The sequence below is a fragment of the Monomorium pharaonis genome, chromosome 5 (genome assembly GCF_013373865.1).
Source record: "Monomorium pharaonis isolate MP-MQ-018 chromosome 5, ASM1337386v2, whole genome shotgun sequence".
Taxonomy (NCBI): domain Eukaryota; kingdom Metazoa; phylum Arthropoda; class Insecta; order Hymenoptera; family Formicidae; genus Monomorium; species Monomorium pharaonis.
The window spans coordinates 20,459,514-20,480,359 of record NC_050471.1 but is presented as its reverse complement, the minus strand read 5'-3'; the positions used below and the strand labels follow the sequence as shown (position 1 = coordinate 20,480,359).

General features: G+C 40.5%; 1 protein-coding gene across 1 annotated transcript in view; it reads left to right on the top strand.

Annotated features, from left to right (window-relative positions):
- Window positions 1-14,593, top strand: part of LOC105834699 (putative epidermal cell surface receptor) — a 215,931-nt gene extending 201,338 nt beyond the window's left edge. Inside the window, exons 12-13 of the mRNA XM_036286688.1 lie at window positions 1,917-2,110; window positions 12,315-14,593. Of these exons, the coding sequence (XP_036142581.1) occupies window positions 1,917-2,110; window positions 12,315-12,407 (287 nt within the window). The 3' untranslated portion in view covers window positions 12,408-14,593. The remainder of the gene's footprint in view (window positions 1-1,916; window positions 2,111-12,314) is intronic.
- The last annotated feature ends 6,253 nt before the right edge of the window (window positions 14,594-20,846 follow it).

The following is a 20,846-nucleotide window of genomic DNA, read 5'->3' as shown; positions in this document are numbered from 1 at the left end:
CAGAATGCCTTAGTACGTGCAAGAATATTTCGATGACAACAGTTCTTCTGAGGTGAATAATGTGTCAGTACAGTCCAACACTAACACGTTGTATTCAGATTACAGTGAAGCCATCGCCAACAATAAATAAGTTAACTTTTACCACAAGTCATTTAAATAATAAAGTATTCACATATATGTAATAAGAAATAAATTTTTCTAAAATTTTTTTACAAATATGTTTGATTTTTTTTACCTTAAAAACCTCTTTCATTACCTAACAAAATAAATACCTTTTTTTAAAGGTACACTAAAGTACAATTTTTTTTCTTGATTCTACTACATTTCAAGAATACACACGTAAATTTTTAGCCAAAAATATTAAAAAAATAAAAAAATACAATTTTTTCGTAAATTATGTTTTTAAAAAAAAATTTCTTTGTGAATTTTTTAAAATATGTAAATAATTTCAACAGCACTTTTTATTCATATCAATTGATTTAACAATGTTCCAAGTACATCTGGAAATTTTTTCAAGTTGATCGCACTCGTCAATTTAAAATAGTAGACGATCAAAGTGTGTGTAGGGTCAGATTGATCCACAGTATTCTTCGTGATCGAAAAAATAGGTGTGTTCTCCGAGGGTTAAAATGGTTTGGGTTGATCCAAATGAAATGCCCGCAGCATCAGCAAAGTCTCTAATTGTCAATCGACGATTTTCGAGCACCAAATCTTTGATTTCCTTGATGTGGCTTTCATCGGTAAATGTCGATGGTCGTCCGGGGCGCTTCGTTTTGACCTCGTTCTCGGTCTTCTTTCAAGTCTTTGTATCACTTGTAAATATTTTTTTGCGACATAGCCTTATCACCAAAGGCCTTCTGCAACATCCTCAACGTTTTCGCGGCAGAATATTCATTTCGCAAATAAAATTTCATGCAAATTCTTTGTTCAACAAAATCAGTACATAGTAAAATCAGACATAGTAAAAATCGAAAAACTCATTTTTGTATGTTTACAGAAACACGTGCAGCAATTGAATATATTGACATAAAACTCTGCATAGATGTCAAACGCAGTACTACCAACCCACAAAAAAATAATTTCATGATTTTATAGTACCCGCGAAGTTTAAATGAAAAATTCACCTTATATTTTGATCACAGTAGTAAAACATATTCCTCTAGAGATTATATATACGAATAATATCGTGCAATTCGAACAAAGATTAAAAGTCTAGCAAAGAAGATTAACTTTATAAACTTTTTGTAATTGCAAATCCAGATACAGGTTAATAAAAAGTGCAGTCTAAAAAAATTTTTTTAATTTTCGATGTAAAATTTAATTTATAATAAGCTGGTATTAATACGTCTACTTTAATTTTGTAAAAGAATTTCCAAATCTATAGAAGAAATAAATACGAAATCTCGTTAATGATAGACACGAAAAACTCCACATTATCGACCCCGGTCAAGTTTGACGGATACTTTAGCATTCCCTTAATTTTCTATTATTTTGATTTACTTTGCTGTGACACTATTTTGTCTTTCTTATATTTTTATGTTTTTATTTTTATCTTATTTCTTATACTCTATACTTCTTATACTCTATACATTTCTAGAAAAGATACTTATGTATCTTTCCTAAAAATGTTCTTAAAGGATTTGCCTTAGAACACCAATAAACGCTGAATCAATCGATTTCTCCTTTTTACTTTTGACTATTCTTTACACTCTCACAGGACTGTATCTCTTTTCTCATAAATTATAATATTTAACAGGTATCAAAATTCAATCGCGCTGATAAATGCTCTCGCAGCATGAAATAAGCCAAGCGAGGTACCAGCATTACAAAAAAGTGGCAACAATAAATTTCATTCAATAAAACTTTTCCTTTTAAGAGTGTAAAATTAACTGTAGAATTTTTTTTAATTCTTTCAGCCGGAAAATTTGCATCACTTCCTCTTCATGAAGGAGATTACTATGGTCCGCTGGTGATAGTGGCCATTGTGGCCTCCTTAGCAATACTGTCAACCTTGATTCTTTTAATGATGCTGATGAAAAGACGAACAAGTAGTAAAGCTGACATATCACCTCGTAAAACGACGTCAGCATACGACAATCCTTCCTACAAGGTAGAATTACAACAAGAAACTATGGGTAATTCTTTGTTATTACTATTAATATATTTATAATGTAAAGTAAATAAGTAATTATAATTTGTAATAATAATAAATTATTTATTATAAAAGAGCCACCTTCGATAAGATTGACTTTGACATGTTATCAAAGTCATGATCCTGAGTAACCTCCAAGAAGTACCAACCGCTTATTAGTCATTAAAAAATTATTAACAAAAATGTTTTATAAACGGAATAAAATATGAGTGTAGTTTCGAAAGGCCCCTATAAGCTATACTCTGTACGGCAAGAGAGCATAAACGGATGAGTTTTTGTCCGATTTGCGCAGTAACCCCAACCACTCCTTGTTGTTTGTGCTGTTCGACAATGCTCGCGACAGATAACGCGAAGTAATCAGACCATCGTTATTAAAATACCCGTGAAATAGCTCGGTTTTGAGTTACAAGTGCTTATTTCTGCTTTCTTTACAAAGTTTTACGATGGCACAGACATGGAATATTGCCGAATGTTCGAAAACATCGGTATCACCTGTGAAAAAAAAGACAAATCAGGCCAAATAAGATAATAATAAATTTTGGTGTGGATTGACCACAAAACGAGTAAGGCTCAGTTCCACAACTTGATATAAGAGTTACATATAAAACAAATTTATTTTATTGTCCCCTGATTACGGGACACAATTCAGGATCGCTGCCAAAGTCTCCTCGAGATCAAGTTGCTCAGTGATAACACCGAGTTTAAAAAAGATTGAAACAACCTATCTTCCGAGCGATTTGGATAAGCTTGTCGGTGATTCAGGATCGGAAGTGATTCGAATGAGAGAGGAAAAATAACGAGAATTAAACACTATATTAGAGCTATTATGAAAATATTACATAAGTTTTAAAACGATTATACGAACTGCGGTTTGTTACATTACGTACGGACAATTACATCGAGATAACAAACGTTGTGATTATAATATGTACACTAGTATAAAATAAACAAGGGCGCGGAGAATTTCTTCTCTAACTTGTGCGTGTCCTGGGCGCAAAGCTTCGTGGTAATTCGTGGGGTGGCACCAGTTCCCGGACGAGTCGGTGAGAGTGGTGCATAGAAGTGTGCCGGTGCGAACGTGTTCGCAACGCGAGATTCGTGGAGTGCGAAGACGAAGTCCTAATTACGGCGGTAGAAAAATATATTTTATAGGAAGGCTGAGGCCGATGGTGCGATGGCGAAGAATGCTCAATGGAGGCCAAGACGCTTAACCCCGGTTCTATGTCGCTCTGCCACTGTATAGAATCACAGATGAAGGGGCTCGACTTGCCAAGAACGCTTGGCGGGAGCCGAGACGCTCGACCCTGTTGTGCCGATTGCAGGAGCGGACTACACGGGCTACGAGATGTCGGCTGTCGGGAACTCTCAGCGGAGGCGAAGACACTTCACTTTGTTTCAAGACAGTTTCTCGTAGACCAGGAGATCTGGTGCCGATCGTGGCTCTGAGTGAAATGTCGTTACCTGATAAGATTCGAATTTTTATACTGTTTTTTTGTAAATTTTGGAGCGTCTCGGAGCTCATCGGAAAGTCTCGTCAATGGTCTCTCCACGTTCAAAATCGTACGACGCGTGCGCACCATTTTAGCGGGTGCACGGATTCAGTACGGTGCGTCGTGACAGGACTCTTTGCAACGATGCCGTATTTCGCGTGTGGTATGATTTATGAGGCGCTATGTGCCTTCGTTCGACGAACCGGTCGAACACCGTCACGGATGGTTGTCGGAGTAACATTCTCAGGGAGAAAGTTGCATTGTTACAAGGTATATGTATTTATTTTAAACTCTTATACACTTTACACATTGGTACTTTGACTTGCGTTATAATAAGAAGTATTAAGGTAACAAACAATAATAAACCCATTATAATAGATGATAAAGTTGATAATAGACCATTAAAACGTTATTGTCACTAGATGGGAATGGCTCACTAGGACAAAGTACAATTGGACACAGTGCAGATGGACACGTTGCAAATGGACATAAAGTAATGTGCACGATTCAAATGAACACAGTTTATTTCGACACAAAAATTGTGTACACCGCAAAGTTGTACATTGTACGCGCGCGCGCGTGTGTGTGCGTGTGTTCCCATAGTTACGGTTTAGAAATGTACGGTGTACAATTTTGCGGTGTAGAAATATACAGTGTACATTATTTTGTGTCTATTTGCACCGGGAGCGTCCAAAATGGCCACGTTCGAAATGGCCACGCGTGAATTTGACCACGTTTGAAATAGCCACGTTCGGAATGGCCACGTTCGAAACGGCCACGTTCGAAATGGCCACGTATGTTTTACAAAATTTCCAGTACAATGCACATGGGTTAGCGACTTAGATGGGGTGGATGCGGGAGGAGAGCCGATGGCCCCCTTGCATCCCCGTGTGTGTGCATGTGTGTGTGTGTGCGCGCAAAGCATTCTCTGCACCACATGGGTTTGCAACTCCCCACGTAAACAAGAAAAAAATCATTCCAAACATGGCCATTTCGAACGTGGTCAAATTTACGCGTGGCCATTTCGAACGTGGGCAAATTATATCCACTCATTTGCAACGTGTCCATCTGCAATGTGTCCAATTGTACTGTATCCAAGTGAAGAACACTTTTGCTAGATAGCAAGTCTAAGTAGAATCCACCACAAAGTCGATAGATTTCGGGTAGTAACAGTGCGTCAACCGGTGCGACTTTTGCCGTAAAGGCTGGACGGTATCACACACGCAAGGTGTCATCTGATACCTTCATCGCTCGCGATATTTTCAGTGTGTGTATCTCACTTACAACAATCTATTGGATATGATTAGTTTAATTCTAGTTAAACTAATTGTAAGTTGTGGAATTCGTTTTGTGGTCAAATACCTTGGATTCGAACTTAAAGGCAAAATTTGTGTTAACAAAAGTATGGAAATCCTGGTCTTGCCTTAACCCGGGTCACTGACTATTTGTCTATTAATCTATAGTCATGACACTCTAATATATCTTTCCATTTACTAGGTCTGTAAATATGAAACCGGAATTTGCACATAAATGGCGCTAGCTGTCAACGTTACCGTCAAAGTTACCGTCAAACCGCGTCATTGGCGCCATTTTCTTGCTTTGACATCTGATAAAGATTTTCAACTCACAACAATACAAGTTTTATACAGCAGCATAGTTTTTAATAGCGTTAAACATATTGAATTTTGTGCCTGGAAACTACGATTTGTAGACAGCATTGATTTTCTGTTACCATTTGAAGAAAACTGCTGCAGAATCGCATCGAATGCTTGTCGAAGCTTACGGTGAGCATGCACTTGGTAAATCACAGTGTTTTGAGTGTTTTAAAAAAATCAAAAGTGACAATTTTGACGTGAGAAACGAAGAACGTGGAAGACCACCGAAAAATTTTGAAGACGGCAAATTGCAAGCATTGTTGGATGAGGATGACGCTCAAACGCAACAACAACTCACGGATCAATTAAATGTGATACGAGAAGCTGTCTTCATAGTTTGAAAGCCATGGGAAAGATCCAGAAGATGGAATAATGGGATGGGTTCCACATGAACTGAATTAAAGACAGCAGGAAAACCAAAAAACCACTTGCGAAATGCTGCGCGCCAGATACAAAAGAAAGTCATTTCTCCATCGAATTGTGACTGGCGATCAGAAGTGGATATATTTTGAGAATCCTAAGCGTAAAAGATCATAGGTAACTCTAGGCAAACCATCGACATCGACTGCAAGGCCAAATCGCTATGGACGGAAGACAATGTTTTGTATTTGGTGGGATCAGAGGGGTGTGATTTATTATGAGCTGCTAAAACCTGGCGAAACCGTTAATACTGAACGCTACCAACAATAAATGATCGATTTGAATCAAGCTATATATGAAAAACGACCAGAATATCAAGAAAGGCAACACAAAGTGATTTTGCTTAATGATAATGCACCATCACACACAGCAAAACCGGTCAAGGAAACGATTGAGGCGTTTGGCTGGGAAATACTTTCGCATGCGGCTTACTCAGCAGACTTGGCTTCATCCGATTATTACTTATTTGCATCGATGGGACACGCACTTGCTGAACAGCGCTTCACATCTTACGAAAGTACGAAAATGGCTCGATGACTGGTTTGCCTCAAAAGAGGAACAGTTTTTTTTGGCGTGGCATCCACAAATTGTCAGAGAGATGGGAAAAATGTATAACTAGCGATGGGCAATACTTCAAATAAAATATTTTTTATCATTTTCATACAATAAACGTGTATTTTCTTTACAAAATTTCCGGTTTCATATTTACATACCTGGTACATCAAAACTTAGATAATTTTCACTTGTGGCATCATAACTCAATTGAATGCATATTCAAATGAGATTCAACTAAAGTGAGTTTTTACCTACAATTTCAAAATTGTATGCTTTACTGAGTCTCGCATACTCACATTAAAAGTAAGGTTATAATTGCGATAACTTCGTCATTTAAAAATGTGATTACTTGCGCGTTTCTATAAACCACTAACAAGGGAACGGACAGAACTGTCCCTCACCGATTTTAATGAGCTTTGGATATGTTGTAGAACATAAAAAAATATTCGACCCATATTTTTTTTTATCTGCGTATCTCGACGTTTAGGGGTTGAAACCACCCCTCGAAAATGACGCATTTTTTCGTTTTTTGCGAATATCTTTGAAAATACAAGGTTTATGAAAAAATGTTCTATACGAAAGTTTTATGGCATTTTATATTCTTTACAATAGTATATTTATATTTTTTTAAATTTTAAAATTTTTTAATTTATTCCACCCCCACCCCTTTTTTTTCAACATTTAAAAAATTTTGTAAGGACAAAAATTAAAGAGCATTAAAAGCTGAATCTACCCATATATAATAACATATGGGTTCCATCATTCTCAATTATTAGCAAAACGAGATAGTAATCTCGCGCTATAGATGCCGCGCTAGAAGTAGTGTTGCGTTATTTCTTTAGTCGCGTCACACTCAATAACTGCCTCTTCTGCGTATATTTTTATATTAAAACATAAAAATGGATTAATCTTAATTATATATCTTAATTTAATATCTCCTTCCTATTACTAATGGATATTTTACTGAAGCCTCACGTGATGCGCTTGCGCGAAAACAACCGGTGCCTTTATCAACACTGATATTAAAGTTATTTGTCCGTGTCGTATGCAAAATGTATATATACATCCGTATAAATGTATTTTCAAACTTCAAATTAAATTAAATTATATACTTATATACTTATATTATCTTTATTATTAGAGCGTGCTACGTGCATATAGTGTAAATAATATAATTATGCAAATAGTTATTGCAGTTTATGTTTTATATTTTTCTCTTGATATTATATATTTCATTATATTGTATTTGCAGTTTTAAATGTTAAAAAATATTTTGCTTCATATTAATTTATATTCGCATTTGTAACAATGAAAATGTACGTAGGCACATACGTATATATGCTACTTTTGTTATATATATGCACTTATGCTTTATATCGTGTAATACGTTGCGTATTATATAATTAAGATTAATCCATTTTTATGTTTTAATATAAAAATATACGCAGAAGAGGCAGTTATTGAGTGTGACGCGACTAAAGAAATAACGCAACACTACTTCTAGCGCGGCATCTATAGCGCGAGATTACTATCTCGTTTTGCTAATAATTGAGAATGATGGAACCCATATGTTATTATATATGGGTGGATTCAGCTTTTAATGCTCTTTAATTTTTGTCCTTACAAAATTTTTTTAATGTTGAAAAAAGGGGTGGGGGTGGAATAAATTAAAAAATTTTAAAATTTTAAAAAATATAAATATACTATTGTAAAGAATATAAAATGCCATAAAACTTTCGTATAGAACATTTTTTCATAAACCTTGTATTTTCAAAGATATTCGCAAAAAACGAAAAAATGCGTCATTTTCGAGAGGTGGTTTCAACCCCTAAACGTCGAGATACGCAGATAAAAAAAAATATGGGTGTAATATTTTTTTATGTTCTACAACATATCCAAAGCTCATTAAAATCGGTGAGGGACAGTTCTGTCCGTTCCCTTGTAAGTAATGACGTCACTATTTGAGTATAAAACTCACATTACTGAGTGACTTACAATAGTTAAGTCATCCTCGATCGTAAGTATAAAATAACTGTAACATGTTGATAAAATTGCTATTATTGTATATGTACAAAGAGAATAATAAATAAATATAAATTGTTATAAACAGAAGGCTACATCGTAAGAATATTTAAACGTAAAATAATCAACTAAAATAATATGTACAAAATAAAGGCGCTAAAAGAAGGTAGTAGAACAGTTTGATTAATAAAACAATAGAGATCTATAATTTTTTAATAAAAAAAGTTTTGTTTCTTATATGCATGTGTGTTAAACATTTATATATATATATATATATATATATATATATATATATACATATATATATATGTGTGTGTGTGTGTGTGTGTATAAAATATTTTTCTTTAATAATTTTTTAACAAACAATACACAACGGCTAATTTCATAAAATATTCTCGTGAAGGTTACTCGGGGTCATAATCCTGTCAACATTGATTTTGAAGGTGACATCGCTACATTAAATTATTTTCAAATGCATAATGGGCGTAGCAGGACAAGCATGTGTGCTGCCCTCCTCCCCTTAATTTGATTAACATTTTTACAAAAAGTTAACATTGATGTGAGATTAAATTTCTCCAAGTATTATATCTAAAATATAATTTTTATGAGAGTTATGAGGAAAAGAAGAAAAATCGAAAATAAAATTTTTTTTGAAAACGGCTAAACCGATTTTGATAAAAAAAAAATGTTATGGATTTCAATCCTACAATGCTATAAAAAAATTATGGAATTTTTTTTTTTTTTTTCAAAAAATACGGGTCAAAAAAATTGTCAAAACCTTTTAAAATTTTTTTTCTATAGAATCCAGATAGAGTACTATCACTATTTTTTGTAGAAAATATTTATGACTTCCCTAGTATGACGTATTTAAGTTTCAAAATAATCGGAAGGGTACTACACATATAAACATAAATCAACATATATATATACACTCACTCGAAAAAAAAGCGGTACACCTAAAATTTGTCAAAAAATCACTAAACTTCCAATGACGATAACTACGCGAGTAATAAAGATAGAAAGGTTTCTAAAAAAAGAATTTAAAGCTTGAAATGTCTACTTTAAGAATTGATTTAGTAAAATTTTGCGTAATAATTTTTTTCAAAATGGCGTATGACAAAGCGAGAGCATGCGAAATTGAAAAATATTGGTCCGAGTTTGCGACGATCCATGGCGTGAGGCAAGTATCGCAACTTAATGGAATAAAAAGCATGCGATGATACTGAGTTTTCCCTTCAAAATGCTTTTTTACTCGTCTCGATACGATGATTTTTCGCTGAGATATAGGCATTTAAAGTAAAAAACTGCCTTTTTATTCAAATGCGCATATCTCAGCGAAAAATCATCGCATCGAGATGAGTAAAAAAGCATTTTGAAGGGAAAACTCTGTACTATCGCATGCTTTTTATCCCATTAAGTTGTGATACTTGCCTCATGCCATGGATCATCGCAAAATCGGACCAATATTTTTCAATTTCGCGTGTTTTTGCTTTGTCATACGCCATTTTGGAAAAACGTATCACACATAACTGTAATATAAAATTTTTTTAAGTGGCAATCCGAATCTTGAAAATGCTTCTTGGAAAACATTGCTAGCTCTATTAGGTGCTGAGATATTCAATTTTGAATTTTTAACAATGCCCAATTTTAACTATTGCAAGAATAAAAATTCCGGGTTTCGCTAACAACTATGGTTAGTCTTTATTTTAAAATTCGAAACCGTCCTCGGATTGTGAGCGTTCGACGTACATGTGCATGTGTGTTGCATAGCTGACTTCCCACGAAATTTTACTACTCCAGACTCACATTAACACAAGCAAATCTGAGTAGTTATGCGAACGAAGCTTCCCCATTAGGGAATTTTGATATTTGATTTTACCACGTAGAAAAAGTTTATTGGGCTGTATCAGTTTTAGGAATTGCGATATCTAATAAAAATAGACGACTTTCCTCTGAGTATTTCTTACCTTTAATAAACGTATTATAAGAATTAATTTATGCATTAATAAAATGTAAGAGATCTGTAACTAAAAATTAATAAACACGTTAATGAAATCCCAGACAGACAATGTCAGCATATTGCCTGCATAGTGACGAAATTTGCAAATTGAAAATGTTTGCATAGGTTTGCACTGAAAAATGCATCCTCGTATGAGATAAATACATAGTTCCGTCGATGTGATACAGAGAAAAAGGTATTGGTGTCAATGGATACGACAAAATTTTCTCAAGATCTATTTTGTTTTCAAGTGCAATACCTAAAAGATGGCCAAACAAGTCTCTTTGCATTCGTATTTCTTGTACTTTTCTTGCTATTGTAACTTTCTTTTTTTTACTGTATCTGTAAATGTCATTATTTTATTTTGTTTAATTGTTTTCATAAATCGTTTTTCATCCAATGCACATTCTTCAATAAATTTTTCACGTAATCTTGTCCGTTTATTTCGACATTTAATAGAAAATCTGCTATATTATTGGTTGCAGCCTGCCCGTTTAAAATGTTATATAATAAATTATTTTTTAAATCTGTTTGAAAAGGATTGATATTTTGATTAATTCTGTTCATGAAATTTTGAACTTTTAAAGTACTTTGTTTAATTTTATTTCAGACACGCAATATGTGAAAAACAGAGTGCCTAGCTAGATTAGCTAGCTCAGGAAAATTCTCGAAACTATGTGGTGTTCCTTTGTTATAAAGAAATGATTCGCGATATCTCAAACATCAATAAAATTAATAACAATGAGAAAAAATATAAATTTAAAGTAAAAATGATATTAATTAAAACGTTAAAGATGTTGCCAGACAGATTTTTTGATCAATATCAGCAGCCACATTTTTTTTACAATTTTATATATTAAAATTGTTACTTCAATAAATTTTACTTTTAATAAAGTCATTTGTAATGTGTAAAGTGTTAAATAATATTCGGGGGCAACGAGCTGCCGTTGGGCAACGAGTTGCCGGCATGCTGGCGTGCTCGGGTGGACGACATTAAAAAGGCTGCCAGACCGATTTTCAAGCCACTACTAGTAGCCAGACTCATTTTTTTATATTTTTAAATATTTTAACAATTATCTTGAAAAGTTACAACTCTAAGCAAATAATTCTACACATCGAGTTTTTGCAACAACTTTGGGAAGACGCCAGACTCGTTTTCCACTGCTAATTGCATGCCAGACTCTACTAAAACATTTTTTTATACAAAAAACAATAAATACCTAAAAGTTTAGTACTAAGCAAATTATTTCAAAGTAAGTGTTTTTATGACAAGATCAAAGGTGTTGCGACGTCTATTCCAGCGAGACGCCGCAGCGAGACTCTGCATTTCGTCAACAGTACTACTTAAATAAGAGAAAACACTTTATTCCAAGACTAAGCAAATCATTTTTTTTAAATATCGTTATCTCCCGGGCTATTGCCGACTTCGCCCAGCAAACAGATTGGCCTATAGAAAGACGGTTCCTCAGCGGGCTCTCCCTTCTTTGGAAGGTGGACTAATTTGGCCTCCTTCCAAGCCCGGGGAAATTTGCTCTCTTTAAGGCACTCCTCATATAATTACCCCAGCTGAGGGCCAACGATCGGCGCGGTCATTGCTAAGGCCTTGCCCAGGATGCCGTCAGTGCGCGGTGCTTTGATACCCGTATCCCTAAGGCGTTTAACCACTCCAAAGGGCTCCTTCTCGCTGACCCACTCCTCTTGCCATGTCACACGGGATAGGAAACTCACCCTCTTTTTTACCTCCCCGAGATTTTTCAGATTTAATAAATATATATGTTTTTGTACATAAAAATATATCTAACAATTTTTTTTAAGGTTCAAAACGTAAATGATCTACTTAAGTGTTACAAGATATTATGAGAAAAATTTTCATTAGAATTATAAATAAAATACATGTTACGTTTATTTTACGTATTATTTATAAATCGTTTCAAACTTGAGAATATTTACATAATGTATATTTTTTTCATTGAAATTTAAGAATTTTAATAATATTCTACTAAATGTCGTTTTTTTTTTAGATCTGTGAGGATGGAATTGTAATACCCAACGAAAGAAATAAAACTACAGCAGATCAAGAAATGGCTACCATGAATGTCAAAGAAATTGCCTAAAATTATGTATAATTTATTATACCTGTATTTATTTATATTAAAGTCTTTAAGGATACATTTATTAAATCCATCTATCTTGAGTATGACTATCTCAAAAATTAAGTGAATAAGATAATTCAAATAAATTTTGTTTACATTTGTACAGTTTATACGTGTATTGTTAAACATTTATAAAATATTTTTAAAGTTATAATTTTATGTAAAGAATAAGATTAATAAGATATAAATAATAAGTACTTTTAAGTGGAATAATTCGTTTTTTTTTATTAAAACAAAAGTTTATATATAATTAATAAACAATAATATAACTCCTTCAATAAATCAACCGTGAATGAATGAAATGTCATACGAGCCTTCGCCGTTGTCGTAGCGTAATAGGTGACTTGATTAAGTCAAAATCCCATGTAAATCATCTTAGATATCAATCATTTTTTAGACTGGTCTTGCAACGTCGCTTTCCCTCGGGAACGCCAGGTCCGAGGGGGCTACGCTCAATTAAACGGGAATTTCTATATATGCGGTAACGAGTAACGCTCTTCCAGTTAGATGCGATAGTTATTAGAACGGTAGTCTCAATATTTCTCGAGAATGCTCTCGATACGGTATCAGCAGCTTGCATACGGTATCCCCCACTCGCTCGAGGCTTACGCTCGAAGCGAGAACGGTAACTCATAGACGGTATCCCCCAAATATCGGGCGAGATGGCTCTCGACACGATAGCGGTATCTTGTATACGGTATCCCCCAATATCGATCGAGGTTGCCCTTGATACGATAGCGGTAGCTTGCAAGAACGGTAACTTCCCAATACGCTAAATTGTTGGGCGCCAGGCGCGACTTCTCGCGCCACACAATAATCAGCTATAATACGGTAACCAACTGGAAAGCGTTACAAGTGCCGGTAGCTCTTTCTCGCGAGACGATAGAGTGGCGTGGTTCTTTTTGAGACGGAAGGCGTGGAGATGTCGGATCGAGGCAGGTCGTATAAAGATTCGGTACTCACTGATTAAACAACAAAAGAATATTTTATATTTCTCTACTGAAAACGGTAACAAGGCTGCAAGGAGCTTACTCAATGCGTCTGTATACAATAAATGCACGAATTTTACTGTGATAGAGACAAAAACTCATTAGAGACACCACAAGGTGGAGAAGACAAAATTGATAATACGCGGCAGGAGGCCGGCGAGGCTCTCCGCTCGCACAAAGACAAAATCAATAATGGCGGAAACAAGTCGCGGTAACAATGATTCTAATCCTATGACTGTCGGCTCCGGCGTAGTCCGAGAGGGACGTACTCGCGGTATCAATTCTTCGGGGCCGGTCGGTCCGAGCCCTCGTGCGGCCACAAAACTCTACTCTTTACTTCGAGTTACGTTACACAACAAATATCACTAACTATATCGGATTCGGATCGCCGCAATCACCAGCGGAAACGGTATCCGGTATCCGGTCCCGCACGAGGGTTGACCGCCTTTTCCGAATCTTACTTAATCGATGGCTGCCGAGTGCTGGCCTTACAATAATGAACGGAGTCCTGGTCTCTGAAGTCTTCGGTAGCGATTTCGGTATCTGAGGCTCGTCCTTTGCCAAGTACGCACAGTCACGGCTTGCCGAACAGTGAGGAGCCCCGGTCCCGCGCCGGCCGGCTCGAGCCGCCGCGCATGCGCGTGCTTCGATTTTCGGTCGATCCGCACGCCTCGATCTCATGCGGCGCCGCTTCGCCTCTCGAACTGCCTCGTGGTCCGCGCGTGACGACTTCCGCCGAGGCGAGTGTTAACGCTCTGCCATTTTCGGTCGGCCCGGCTGGCCATGCCGTGACCAAACCGATCTACGTGGCGGCGGATGACAGCTTGACGGTCGCTCCCCCGGTTTGCAGCCCGGTGGCGTGCCCTCGGCGTGATTCCTCTCATGAATCCTTCCGGCTGCTATGCGGTATCGTTTTTGCCACGGTATCCTCAGGGCGGCGGTATCCAGGCGGCTCAGGGCGGTAATAATCAGCCGGGCTCGGTGCACGGCTCGGCGGGGAAACTCTGCGCGGGGCACCTCTCCTACTGTCGACTGCTCGCGCTACTTTTTCCCCCGATGGCTGCTCCTCCTCCGTTCGTGGTACAATAAGATTAAGCCTTCACTCGGCGCCTTAGTCCTAAATACCCTAATTAATCTGATACGGTAACGCGGAAACTAGAAAAGAAAGAAATAAACGTAAAACAAAGTCACGTCCCCCCCTCGTCTCAGCGAGGAGGAGCCCCAAATCGACCCCCTCGGTCGAGCTTACGCCCTTGTGACGAACGCGACCGGACGCGTTACGTCACAACTCCCCCTTCCCTGGGGAGGACCGAAGAGGTCTTGAACTCCAGCGACCAGGGCTGGCCACCACTCTGGCAGCCCCTGTGCCTTCCGACACAAAAACCGCATCTTGTCAGACAGCGCTATATTCGAAACAACAACACAAAAAAAATTCTCACTATTAGTCAAACCACTCAGATTCCTCCCCAGATCCGACAGTATCACCCTTAAATTTTCGCTAATGTGTCGTTAATCGTTCAGGGAAGACGAGGGAGAGGAAAAATAGTGAAAGACAAAACCGGGGTTGCCCCCATTCATGTGCAAACTATAAAGCGTTTAATATCCGCACCAATACAACCATAGACCAAAAACAAAAACGGTAACGGTTACACCTTAACGGAGTACGGTAACAGGAGCGGCAACACAAAAAAATACATATTTTTATAACGGTCGCAGCCCGATGCACGACCCAAAACAAAAAAAAAAGGAAAACACAGATGTTCTAACTAAAAGAAAAGGAACAAAAGAGAAATGGGAAGAAAGAAAGAAAAAAAAAAGGAAAACAAAAAAAACTCGCGGGCGGCCCGATCCTCCCTCAGTTTCGGTCCCGTGGTCCTCGAGGTCCGGTGTAAGGGCGGGTGCCCTTATAGACGGCGCTGCACCTTGGGCACGTCCTCACCGTGACCTCCTGCTCCCCGCAGCCGAAGCAGAACTCCCGCTTTCGGGCGAGGCGGCACTCCGTATAGCGGTGGCCCCCCGAGCCACAATTCCAGCATCCCGAGGCTGGTTTGCCCCGCTTCGCTTCTGGGGGTGGTGGGCTGGCCTCTTCCTGAATCGGGCGGTATCGTCGCGGTATATTGGGGGTTTGAGTCCCCACAGAACGCCGCTCGGTAACCGGTACCTGGACCTCTCGGTGGACGGTTTCGGGACGAACCTCGATGGTCTGGTCCCTCATCTCGGGGAAACCCCTTACCACCGCCCCCTTGTCGGTCCACTGCGCGTCCCGTACTAGCCGCGCCGTGTCCTCCAGGTCCGTCCAGAACCCTTCGTCGTTCTGGCGGACGAATTGCCACACTGGCAGGTGGCGGGCGTAGAATTGGCGCCATAGGCGCCTTGTATCGGCGTTTATCATGCCGGCGGTAACTTAATTCGGTAACCTAATTTAATCGGAAATCGGGATAACGTAAGCCTTAAGGTCTTGGATATGGATTTTTCCGACGGCCGATCCCTCCAAGTTCTCCAACTCGTAAACCAACGGAGAGATCACTCGTCGTATTCGTAAAGGTCCCTGGAATTTCGGTGCCAGCTTCGCCGCGATATTTTGCGCGGCCGAAGACAATACATGTTGTCGCTTCAGAACCAAATCGCCAACCTTGAACACGCGAGATCGTCTACGTAAATTATATCTCTGTGCCTGTCTCTGATTTGCCTGATCCAAATTATCGGTAACCCATTGCCTAACTGTCTGCAACTTTTTCATTCTTTGCGACCAATTAGCGGTATCAGTCGGAACGACTTCGGTAACATCTTTATCTCGATCGCGCCATAATTCCTTCGGTAACAGTTCGCGTCCCAGATTCAGAAACGCTGGGGATGTCCCCAAGGACGAGTGGAAGGCGGTATTGTACGCAAAACGAAGGTCGGCTAAATGCATATCCCACTCCCGATGGTCCTTTTCGATATACGCAATTATCATCGTCTTTAAAATGCGATTTACTCGTTCCACCGGATTCGCTTGTGGGTGGTATGGCGGTACCGTCGTGTGCGTGATTCGATTTTCCTCCGCAAATTCTCTTATAATTCGGTTTACGAATTCGGTACCGTTGTCCGTTAGCAAGACTTTCGGAGTTCCCCATCGCGATATTACGAGCTCTTCGAGAGCTTCCCTTATTTTCGGGCCGGTAGCCGCTCTCAACGCTTTACATTCCACCCATTTGGTAAATAGATCCTGAATAACCAGCAGATACTGGAAACCAGCCTTACTCCGCGGTAACGGTCCCACGATATCCGCTGCTACCACTACCCACGGTCCTTCCACTATTCTACGTCCCATTAATCCGGCGGGACTAGCCTGCTCGACTTTAGTGCGCTGGCATATGTCACACGCCCGAATATATTTGGTGACGTCGCGAAACATGTTAGGCCAAAAATAAGATACAGCAAGACGTTGATAAGTCTTCTCGACTCCTAAGTGTCCTGCCTGTGGGGCATCGTGCGACTCCCGCAATGCCTCGATGCGGGATTCGTGCGGCAACACTAACTTCCACCTATCAAGATCTTCTACTATATCGGAAATCACTGGTCGTGCCCTCAGAAAATATAATTGTTTATCCACAACCTTCCAATGCCCGTATCGCTTGGGGTCGGTAACAACTTCTTTGAATCTTTTTCGGTACCACTCGTCACGCGTGTCCTCGCACTCTACTATGTCCATCACCGCGTTTACAACGATTTCGTTCTCGCCCTCGAACATGCGCGACAACGCGTCCGGCACGTGATGAAGTGCACCCTTTCGGTGTTCTACCACGTAATCATATTCCAATAATTCGAGAGCCCATCTCGCTAATCTGCCGGTCGGGTTCTTAAGGTTATGTAACCATCGCAAACTACTATGATCGGTAACAACGGTAAATTTGTATCCCTCTAAGTAAGGTCTAAATTTCTGTATTGCCCATACCACGGCTAAACATTCTTGTTCGGTAACTGTGTATTTCTTTTCGGGATCGGATAATACGCGACTAGCAAACGCGATAACTCGCTCGGTACCCTCGATATTCTGTGTCAATACGGCTCCTAAGCCAACCGAACTTGCGTCTGTTTGCAGCATAAACGGTAACTCAAAATTCGGACAGGCGAGTGTCGGGGCCCTTACTAGATGTTCGCGAATGTGTTCGAACGCGCGATCCTCAACTTCCCCCCACTCCCAGCGCCTGCCTTTTTTCAAAAGGCTAGTTAGGGGCTGACTGAGTGTCGCGAACTGCGGAATAAATTTACGGTACCAAGAGGACATGCCCAAAAATCGTCGCAATTGTTTTATGTTACGCGGTTCCGGATACTCTAGGATAGGGCGTGTCTTTTCGGGATCCACAGTTAGCCCTTCCTGCTGTACAATAAATCCGAGGTATCTCACTTGCGATCTGCAAAATTCGCATTTATCGGGATTGACCGTTAACCCTGCGGACTTGATTTTCTCTAATACCCGCCGCAGCCACGCTACGTGCTCGTCGAATGTCGGGGTGACTATTACTATGTCGTCTAAATATGCGAACGCAAACGGTTCCATCTCCGGGCCGATCAGGCGGTCGAGTAACCTTTGGAAGGTTGCCGGGGCCCCCGTAAGTCCGTACGGCATGCGGGTAAAATGGTACAATCCCTTTCCGGGAACACTAAAGGCGGTAACTTCACGACTCTCTTTTGCTAGCGGTATCTGAAAGTATGCCTGACTTAAGTCAATGGTTGATATATATCGCGCCGATCGTAATTTATCGAGGATGCCGGTCATATTCGGTAACGGATACGCGTCTTTTTTCGATACGCTATTTACTTTCCTAAAGTCTAGGCAGAATCGATATTTCCCGTTCGGTTTCTTCACCATTACTATTGGGCTTGACCACTCGCTGTACGATGGTTCTATTATTCCTGCATTAAGCATTTTATCTACTTCGGCCCGAATGGCTTCCTGAACTTTCGGCGAGACAAGGTAACATCGTTGTTTAATCGGCGACGTGTTCCCTACATCTATTTTATGCTCTATTAATTCGGTAACTCCCGGGTTCTCCGACGGCTCCGGTAACGTTTGTAAAAAAAAATCTAGCCGTTCCTGCTGGTCCCCCGTCAATTCCGCTAATCCGGAACACGCGCGATAAGCCTCTTCGGTATCAAAGCGGTAACGTATGTTCGGTATTTCAGAAAAATACCACTCGTCCTTGGCAAAATCCAATCCCACCCTAACTTTCGACAGAAAATCTAACCCGAGAATACACGGCACTGCCAAATCCGGTAACAATCCGGCGGTAATCACGGTATCTTTTCCCTCCAGTTTTATCGGTAACTTAACTCTTTCGCGGATCGTAGCTATCTGTCCATTGGCTGTACGTATCTGTACGCTCCTCTCCGGTTCCGTGGAGAGACCTAAAGCCCTTACGATTTGTATTCCCTCACGACCGAGGAGGGTCCTATTTGATCCGGAATCGACTAGCGCCGCAAGAGTGTGACCACGTATTTTAATATTAAAATAACGGAGAGGCGGTAACGGTGCGTTTTCGAATGTGCCGTACGAGCAGCCTAACGCTTCGGTATCTTTATTCGTAGTTTGGGTCTCGTTTTCCTGGCTTGGAGTCGCAGGTACCCGCCCTACTGACTCCCGCTCGCGTTTCCCGAGCATGATGGGCAGGTCTTTACGGTAAATCCTTGTTTACCGCAGCGGTAACAGTGGGTTCTTCGCGGTTCCGCGCATCCTCGCGCGCGATGGCCCACCTTCTCACAATTCCAACATTTTATATTGGCGGCCGATGCGGTATCATTTTCGGTAGCAGGGGGGTTAACCGTTGTAGGACTCGCGGCGGCGACCGTGGGCGTATTGCTGACTCGCTTCTTTCCCTTATGGCCGCCCGCATGGGCCACGTTTACCGCGGCGACGGTCCCCTGGGTTCGTGCTTTGCCCTTTGGTGGATGGTATGCTAAGTCCGGAAAGAGCGACTGTTCCGGTAGGAGGGGGGGTCGGTAATTCTTTTCCGCGGCGAAATTACGTTCGATTCGCGTCGCCTGTAGCTCTAGGGAGCGGAAACACGTAAAGTCGCGTCGCGAGATCGCTATCTGTAAGCGCGGTAACATGTTACGGTAAGCAAAGTTTAACTGCTCTGGTAACGGCCAAGGAGGACTTACTTTCGCAAGTAACGTTCGTAAGCTAGTTAAATAATCCGCGGCAGTTTCATGTTCGCCCTGCGTTCGCCGCAATATTTCCTCCCGAAGAGCGTAGTGATAGTCCGGATCACCAAAGCGTGCGCGCCAAGCGTCCTCGAAATCCTGCCAATCTCGCCAATTCTCGCTCTCTAAACGAACCCAATACAAGGCGTAATCTGTCATAAATGACGGTAAGCACTTAAAGAGATCGGCATCGGTAACCGGCAGAATGGAGCGAGCCTCCTTGATGCGTGTTAAAAAAGCTTCCGCGTCGCTATTCCGCTTTCCCGAGAAGTGGAGATTCCACTTCCTCATTAAGTGATAGGCGTCTGCGGCCGAGTTGCGCGGAGTGCGTCGGCCGGTATACGGCGGACCGGGATCTGCACGCGGGGGAAGCGTATAATCGTATTCTCGCTTCCTCGTCCCCGTCTCTCCGGGTTCCCCTTTTGCGGTACCCTGCTCCTGTGGCGGGGATCGCACTACGCGGTTTCCGGTACCAAAATCGCTAATGGTGAATAACGGAACGCTAGGCCCCGGTCCCACGGCTCCTAGATCCTCGAATGGATCGCTAACGGCCTCCACGGGGTCGGGGGTCCCGGAGGGGGTTGTCCCCCTGAGGATCGCCTCCTCATATCGCGTCAATCGCGCTCGGAGGACCGGTAGTATTCCGCGGACGTCGAGCCCTCGCTCCTCTAAATGCTGTCGCGCCTGCTCCTCCGTCAATTTCTGGATCCAGTGATGCGGATCTTTATTCGCCATTTCTCTTCCCCCCTCAAACGGTATCCTAAATTAAGAAAAATCGGTAACTCACTCACTAAAGCGGTATCGATCGAATAGCGGTAACCCCAAACGCGCGAAAAGAAAAAAAAAATAAAGCTTAAAGTTCGGTAACTTATAAAGTCTCAACTTGCCACAAGGTACGATTCGATAATCGCAGTCGAGACACAAAGGGAACGGAATCTCGAGTCACCCGAAACGTAAATACGAGCACGCAGACACGGGCTGACGGAAGGTATCGAGACCGCACGAACGAAAACAGCGAAGGTCGCGAAAAAAAAAAAAAAATCGAAGCCGAATCACCAACGAAAATCTTTTCTAAAATCGTATTCACCAAACAAATGCGAACGCTCCCCACAGGCGAGAAAACTCTTTCCCGATCAACGACCAATAGTAACGTTGATACTCAATTATTCGTTAGGATATTTTCAAAGTAATATCCTAAAAAAAATTTTTAATATTCCACGCGCAA